Genomic DNA, 8,430 nt, shown 5'->3' with positions numbered 1-8,430 from the left:
AATGGAAAAAGGTAACCGGATTCCTTGCGGGAGACCAGTTGGGTTCGGAAAATTGGGTACGTTATGGGAAAGCTAGTATTTTCACAAAGAAAAATGGCTAGGCACCCCATTACCGTCCGGTAAATCATCGGCCTCCTACTTAATACTACTAGGCAATAAATAGTCTAATCACGCATTGTTGAAACACAATTTTCTAAGAATTTTTTATTTTGACAAAAATAATTTAATCAGAACCCAAAAATTAATTAATCAAGAAGTCTGAATTTAAATTGATTTATTTTCACTAATTTTATTATTGAATGATTTAAGACAAAGCATGGGCTTACAAATAATAAAGGGAAATTTATATGAAAATTCATTTTTGAAAATTTATTTGTAATTATGTCAAGTAAGAATTTTAACTATGTCAAACTAAGTAAATCACTATTTATTATTTTTACTATATTTTAAGGATTAAGGTTTATAAACTAAGGATCCAGGATTTAGTTTTTAGGATTTAAAATTTATGAATTGGCGTAAAAAAAATTCTTAAATTAGGGTTTAAATCATACTTTATTTATGATGTATAGAAAATAGTGACATATTTAGAATTAAGTTTGGGAATATGATTTAAATATAATTTTATAGTCAAATATGATTTTCATGTAAATAGTCCAATAATAAAAAAACCAAAAACTATCCAGAAGCCCTATCAAGAAGCCCTTTTAATTCGGAAGTCCAGAAGCAAAAAGGAAGGGCAACTGGCGTTGACAAATGACATCACGCATGTTCCCGATTTCGACAAGAAGTACATGCTACAGAAGCAATGTCCCCTTAACAGTGCCTCTGTCACAACTGCAGCGAAAAGGTTGGCAGAAAACCATGGCTCAAGACAGAAGAGCCTCTAAAGTCTGCAACAACAAAAAAATCGCTAAAAGGACAACGAACATTAGAAGCTGATGTTGACAGGTTCTATTTTCTCAGAACGGCTAGTTCAAATTCAAGCAGATCTCTTGCCAGCCTCTATTATAAATACCATGCCACTAGCTCCTTTTGAAGTTGGCGAATTTTTCAAGAAATCAGAGAGATCAAAACTTCAAAAATGTGTCAAAATAAGTCATAATCCATTTATTGACTCATTTAACCAATCATTTAATAGGTTAGGATTGACCTTTTTATGGATTGAGTTATAAATGGGTTGAGCCATTTAACCCATATAATAAAAAGGTTGCGTAGGTTTTTTAGAAGGTCAATCCATTAATCCATTAATTTCTTACTCAATCTTAAAACAACCACGAAATACACAACACTCCCAACTAAAACCATGGCTGATTACACGTTCTCGCAAACGCCGATTCCGTTAATTAATTTTTATTCAATTTTTAATTAGATTTAATTAATTAGGTTAAATGGGTTGGATCATCTCAACTCATATATAAAAGGGTTATCTCAACCCATTTATTAAATGGGTTGGGTTGGATCAACCCAATTATTAAATAAGTTGGGTCAATCTTTTTAGCCATTTTGACACATCTACCTGCAGCCTGCACTTTCAACCCTATTGATTTATATTCTTTAACCATGAAAGATGGCTAATACGAACAAAATTGAATGTTGAGAATAGAAAATAAATACAGGCAGATGATAAACGCCAAAACAAAGAGAAAATTTTAACTCCATGAATATCAATCCATGAATATCAATCTTTTATATATATATATATATATATATATATATATATAACACATGAAGTAGGACATGTTTATATATAACATATGAAGTAGGACACTACGTGTCCTATTCATGTTTTTATATTTTCTACTTTCTTTCTTTTCTGTGTATGGAACCATGAAAGATGGCTAATACGAACAAAATTGAATGTTGAGAATAGAAAATAAATATAGGCAGATGATAAACGTCAAAACAAAGAGAAAATTTTAACTCCATGAATATCAATCTTTTATTTATATATATAACACATGAAGTAGGACACTACGTGTTCTATTCATGTTTTTATATTTTTTACTTTCTTTCTTTTTTGTGTATGGAACCATGAAAGATGGCTAATACGAACAAAATTGAATGTTGAGGATAGAAAATAAATATAGGCAGATGATAAACACCAAAACAAAGAGAAAAGTTTAACTCTATGGAGCTATTTATAATTTACAGGCTAGATTCGCTATCATTTGCACTAACAGTAGCAAAAAAGAAAACACTAACAGTAGCCAAAAAGAAAAGAAGAAAAACTGCTAATACGTTGTACATATATACTACAAAAGTTTACTAGTATTTGGCCCTAAATAAGAACATGAGGCTTCATCGTATAATTAGTGCTTTCTCTAGCAGAGGCAAGTCCACAGCAATAGTTGGACCACATATTCCAAGATGCCATTGCTACTATACAAAGTGAGGCCGAGTGATGAAATTTAGGTAGACCGCAATTCTATTGTCTGTGTATCATGTCCCTGCACAATCATCCAATACAGATTTCTCAGAATATTTCGTGATGCAAGTCATTTAGTAATTCCATTATATTTTAAAATGAGATGGTTACAAAGCTATTGAGGAGCAAATTTAACCTCCACACCTAAAACAACAATAGGTGCAATACAATTTCATTGCAAGCCTTATTAAGGAACGATGTGTTTTTTTTTTTTTTCATTAACAAAAGATATTCAATTTCAAACCTTATTGGGAGCCTAAATTGGTGGAGATTGGAAGGTGGCCACAGCATGAAATTGCTCATGAAAAAAGCTCATGTCACCAAAAGTGAAGTTTGGTGATAACAGATTAGCAAATTATTGGATGGATTTTCAACACGACAAGAAAATTAGTGACAAAAAGAGGAGGATGTTGAAAACATTGTCTACGTGTGTAAGAAAAATGAGACTATTACTGCAAAAGGGAACAAGTTTCAAGTCATAAGCAAAAAGCAGTATCTTCTGTGTTACGTAGTGATATTCTCCTGTGGGGAACATATTTTGTTATTTTCCTATCGTTCCATGATCAAAATGCCAAATAAGATAAAACAGCATACCTGGCCGGTGATTGGAACGATTCTCATCTCCTTGAGTGGGTGGTTTGCTGCTACTTGGCTGGATTATTGCTTGATTCTGTAAATACCAACCAGTTTAATCAGTAGTCATAAAAGGCAGAACAAATGATCCAGATGTTTGCAATTATCTTCAAGTACATAATAAATCAGAAAAATGGCTAATCAATACATCAAAATATGATGAAGAACCAAATTGGTGTATTGACTCATGAAGCACATCATGAAGCACTTGCTAATACTAGGATATTCAAAAGTAAGAGTAATATACCATTTGTGATACTGGAATTGGCATTTGTTGGAGTCCAAGATACTGCTGAAATGGATCTTGAAAATTTAGGATTCGTTGCTGATTTTGGTTCTGTGCAATTAACATGGGATCTGACTGGTTGGCTGCTTGGATTCCAGATGGATCAGCAGCAGGGGCTGGGGGCATATGAAAAGCTGGCACAGGGAACCTTTGACCCAAATGAGCAGCAGATGCTGCTGCAGGTGTGGGCAAGGATGTACCAGCTGGAACATTAGAAAATGGTATCATAGGCCGATTCATTCCCATATCCATACCCATGCTCATCCCCATTCCCATTCCCAGCGGTGGCATGTACTGCTGGATGCCAGGAAACATCATTGGGACCATACTGCATCCCATGGACATCATCTGTGGAAATTAATTACAATCTAATTTGCCATATATAATGCATAAACTCAAAATATAACATTCATCAAAGTATAAAAGCAAAGTGTGCGCATAACGGACCATATCAAAAGGTTACTCTCAATATTCGATGATTGAATTAGAATTTCTTCTTTTATGTAAAAACTTTTCTTACTAGCAAGGACTCAATGGAAGATCAATATGAAGAAAGTCTTATCTCTTCAGCAAGTATGTAATTAAAGTCTAATATCAAAACTCAAGCTAGAGATGGTCGAACCACATAGGTCTCGTGTACCTGTGATTGCATATCGAATTTCTTGTTCCGCATGTCAAGCTTGTTATAGTGAACAACAATTCAATTTCTAACATATGTGAACAAGGTGCTCTATGAAGTAGCAGGTGACAAAGCATTACAAGTTTAACCAGTTTGACAGATCAAAACATCATGAAGTACGAAACATAATTACCTGCACTTGCAACTGAAGTGATTTCAAGTACTCAATTGCTTCATCTAACATAGAAGCTTTGTCTGACTGCAAGTAGAAATTTAAGAAGCAAACTCATCAAGCAGCATATAAAAAGAACAAAACAAGTAAATAGAGTTAGTAATATTCGCAATTTCTAAATTGAAAATGTAGGCAACCTTGTTGCATCGAGGTATGAGCTCTTGCAAAGCCCTCATCTTTTCATTTATCCGGTCTCGTCGTCTCTGAGAAAATGTAAGCACGCCTGTTAAGCATATTCAGTCACCAGGTAGAGAATCCACTAATAAATTAACAGTTTGGCAATATTATCTCGTAAGAAAACCCACTCTTTCTGAAAGATTGTGAACTTCTGCAGCACGAGATCTCTTTGTAGATGATGTTGATCCACGGACTTTTGCTTTTGAGTCAGGGGATTCAAAATCAACATCCTTTCACAACAAGAAAGAAGGAATTAGATAAATGTTACAACTATTATACGAAACAATGACAAGGACAACATCCAACTATTATGAAGCTGAAGATATTTTTTTTTTTGGGTAGAAAAACCAGAGAAATTTACTACACAGAAAACAGCTTTACAACAAGAGTACAAAATTAGGACCACTGACTCCAAAAGTGTAATTCCTACCTATAAATCAGATTATTCTTAATACTAAAAGAAATATTCCCAAAAACTCTCTTTATCCGGTACACTCATTGTGAAAAAGGAAATTATTCCCCTGTATCCATCCATAACCAATAAACACTAGCTACCAAAATATTCCTACGGACACTAGAATTACTGTATTTTCTGAGTATATCACAAAACAATGATAATTATAGTTTTGTACGATTTTTGGGTTCGAGGTTCGTCTTTCTACGTATTTGAAATCCTGTCTATTTTAATAAAACATAACAAAAAATTCAGTTATACTAAACTCACGGCTTTAGTGACTAAATTAATTGATTTTTTTTCTAATCTTTATAATATACTCCTTATTTAATAGTATGTCATGTACGGAAATTAACAAAGTATATCAAGTTAATAATATTCTATTAATTTCAACCCAGATATAATTAAAAGTTATAATAATTTAATATTCACTCAATCATATTAGGAACCTAAACCACTTAAAAATTGAAAGTGATAGATCTTTTTGGAGACAATTGGAGTACAATTTTTCTTAAAGTATTTTAAATTAAAAGTTTCAGTGCAGACCTGTTCATTGCAATCCTACATCATCTCCAATCAAATCAAGATAAATCAGCTTCCCCCAACAGAAAAATCAGAGTAAAAAAAACAATTTTTTTTTTTTTTTTGTATAATTACAGCAAGCATATCAAACCCGAAACCATGATACTCTCGCCAGTATGTTAGTATAAAAGAATCTGGACCGGAATATAATAAACCAATCATTATATTCATTCACTAAACTCGTTCTTATTAAAATTAATAAATATTGAGTAGTTTATTAAGCTTTTAAAATTTATTAAAAAAAATTTAAAACGTTTTATTATTTATATTGAATGATTATAATATGAATCATTTGAGATGCTTCAGCAAACAAAAAATTTGAAAAAAAGTGTTTTTATCGGTTTTGATCACATGTATCTTAATGATCATGTAGAATTTAATCATTCATCATTAGATCTCGGCTTATTAGAATCCTAAGCTGAAGATTTAAAACATAATACGGCTTAAATTTAATAAGTTTAGAATTAACAGAGAATTATCAAATTCACATAGTTATTAAGATCCATATGAATATTCAACGTGTTTTTATGTACTCTATCAAAAAAAACAAAGTGCTTTTATATAAATTTTATTTTAAATAATGGTGCTAACGTTTTACCAACATCACTCTCAATGCGCACGATAGCCGAGAACAATAAAACATAATAGATGCCAAAACTTTTTTAATTATGTACTAATACTCCATACTTAACTCGGTAATTAACTCGAGACTCACCTCGCTTTGTTCCTCCATATCTTCTTCTCTACCCTTGCGCTTCCTGTCATCCATCGTCGGCTTCTGCGTCGGTGGTTCTGCGCTACTGGTCCCGGGAGATGATGTTACAGTCATCTCATAGGTCATCGTGTCTCTATTATTTAAACCTCCCGGACGGGAAGAAGTTCCAGCTAGAGCATCGCCACTGGATGCGCCGGCAATACTTCTGGTGGCCGCAGCCTCTGAAATTATAGAATCAATCGCCATGGATGGAGTAACGCTGGAATCTACAACAGTGGATTCTCTCACGGAGATTTTCAAATTGGAGGGGCCTGATTCGCATACGCCACTCGTAGCTTTGTGCCTCGAAAAGTGGGCGAAGTTTTGTACGGCTTCAGCTTTTATGATCGGCGGTACTGGAGGCCTGGATGCTACGGCCGCAGGCAGTCTAACCTCTGGATTGTAAATTGAACGGACAAGAGGAGCAGGGTTATTATTGGTGGTGGCAGAAATGAGGCAAGCTGTGGAAGGATAGAGGAGATCAGGGGAGAAATCTTGATCGAAATGAAGCCATGAAGACATCTCCTCCTCTTGCATAAACATACTTTGATGCTCACGGATCTCTCTCGGCAATAATTGATCGACAAGAGTTACTCCATCATCATATTTAGGAATTGGCGATTTCTTATTAGACATTTGTGTTTGGCTTTGCATCACCACTTGACCATTCTGCCAGAGCAACTCCATGATTTCATCCTCACACCTATATCAAGTTCTCTAAATTTCAACACTCATTCATAAAAACAAAGATAAAAGAGAAGGAGCTAAGGATATATTACGTGATTGATTTCTTAGATCGATTCATGGCAGAAGAAGCAGAAATAATCTTGCAATCGTCTTCCGTTTCAAAATCAGGAACATAGTGATGCATCTTCGCTACAACTAAGAGAGAAAAGGTAAGACATATTGAAGGAGTGCTGAAAAGTAGTGAAAGAAACGAGTATATATTACCGAAAACAAGCACAAACACCGACTGAAATCAGATACATAAGCGTGCTGCCATGAATGTGAGTAACCGAAATTCGATCAGCTCAGAAATACACATGTAGCTAGCGAAACAAGACAAATCGAATCGTGGAGCCTTAGAATAATTACTTTCCCAAAGCAGGAGCCCGCAAAAAATCTACCTGTAATTCTGTTACGGCTCTGGAAATTGTGTACAAGTGATGTCTAGAAAGGAGAAGAGTTCAAATTTTGGTGTTTAATGTTCAGGCCAAGTTGCAGAGGCAGGGGGCAGCCCCAAATTGAGATAAGGTGCCTCTCTCTCAAACCGAATAATGTGAAGGAAAAGGACGATGTGGATTTTTGACACTATGTAACTATAGATCAACTCGAATATGCACCTTTTTCTCAACCAAAAGAAAAATTCTTAGGAATTTTTATTTTTATTTATGTATATAGAGCAATAAATGATAGGACATGTTTGATTTCTAAGTAGCTGTAACTTGTATGTGGTGTCTGTGAATTATCATATCAGTGTGTCTCAGTTTATCTGTTTCAGGTAATATCTAATAACTACTGTCAGCATCTCTTACTGAAACACACAGTTTGTTTATTGCAGATAATAGCTAATAACTGGTATGCTTCTTACTGAAACACACAGTTTATCTATTTCAGTATCATTTTCTAGCTTCAACTCCTTGAAAGATGGGTGCCAAGAGGATAGGATCCAATAGACATGAAGACAGATCTGATAACCAATAGACATGAAGACAGATCTGATAACCAATAGATATGAAGACAGCAGATCTGCTAACCCAATAGAATCTAGACATGAAGACAGACCTGTTAACCCAATAGACATGAAGACAGATCTGCTAATTTAATAGATATGAAGACAGCAGACTTTTCTGCTTTCTGAATAGACAGGAAGGAGTCAAAAACCAACTCTGCTAATCATCTGCTAATTTAATAGACATGAAGACAGCAGACTTTTCTGCTTTCTGAATAGACAGGAAGGAGTCAAAAATCAACTCTGCTAATCCAATAGATATGAAGATAGACTCTCCTGCTTTCTGAATAGACAGGAATTAAGAAGTCAAAAAAGTATCTTTGCTAATCCAATAGACATGAAAACAGACTTTGCTGCTTTCTGAATAGACAGGAATTAAATAGTCAAAAAGCAACTCTGCCAGTCAGTTCTGGGTAAGCAAGTACAGATATCTTAAGGAACACATACTTTCCTGCTTTCTGAATACAAAGGAATTAAATAGTAAAAAATCAACTCTGCCAGTCAGTCATTGGTAACCAAATATAGATATCTTAAGG

At 34.3% G+C, this 8,430-nt stretch overlaps 1 protein-coding gene across 5 annotated transcripts; it reads right to left on the bottom strand.

Moving 5' to 3' along the window:
* Positions 1 to 2,095: 2,095 nt before the first annotated feature.
* On the bottom strand, positions 2,096 to 7,944 carry LOC136229428 (transcription factor PIF1). Of its 5 annotated transcripts, none has more exons than XM_066018200.1 (10): positions 7,290 to 7,944; positions 7,114 to 7,158; positions 6,942 to 7,044; positions 6,124 to 6,865; positions 4,501 to 4,602; positions 4,333 to 4,398; positions 4,157 to 4,222; positions 3,306 to 3,692; positions 3,020 to 3,095; positions 2,096 to 2,447 (listed from the first exon to the last, which is right to left on the bottom strand). In XM_066018200.1, the coding sequence occupies exons 3-10, from the start codon at positions 7,031 to 7,033 to the stop codon at positions 2,440 to 2,442; spliced, it is 1,539 nt and encodes a 512-aa protein (XP_065874272.1). In that variant the 5' UTR covers positions 7,034 to 7,044; positions 7,114 to 7,158; positions 7,290 to 7,944; the 3' UTR covers positions 2,096 to 2,439. The 5 variants fall into 5 exon arrangements, with proteins under 5 accessions (XP_065874272.1, XP_065874273.1, XP_065874271.1 ...); XM_066018201.1 differs by having other exon boundaries at positions 6,942 to 7,038; XM_066018199.1 differs by having other exon boundaries at positions 6,942 to 7,038; positions 7,114 to 7,944.
* Positions 7,945 to 8,430: the final 486 nt, after the last annotated feature.

The sequence above is a fragment of the Euphorbia lathyris genome, chromosome 5 (genome assembly GCF_963576675.1).
Source record: "Euphorbia lathyris chromosome 5, ddEupLath1.1, whole genome shotgun sequence".
Taxonomy (NCBI): Eukaryota; Viridiplantae; Streptophyta; class Magnoliopsida; order Malpighiales; family Euphorbiaceae; genus Euphorbia; species Euphorbia lathyris.
Note: the sequence above shows the minus strand (reverse complement) of the source record. Positions and strands in the feature narration are given on the sequence as shown.

What these genes read in the sequence shown, in the direction of transcription:
- LOC136229428 (XM_066018199.1), bottom strand. Translation starts at nt 7,033, where the DNA reads ATGCATCACTATGTTCCTGATTTTGAAACGGAAGACGATTGCAAGATT. An exon ending in ATATGGAGGAACAAAGCGAG is followed by an intron (nt 4,603 to 6,123) that starts GTGAGTCTCGAG and finishes TTGTTGTGAAAG; the next exon opens with GATGTTGATTTTGAATCCCC. An exon ending in CACTTCAGTTGCAAGTGCAG is followed by an intron (nt 3,693 to 4,156) that starts GTAATTATGTTT and finishes TAATTTCCACAG; the next exon opens with ATGATGTCCATGGGATGCAG.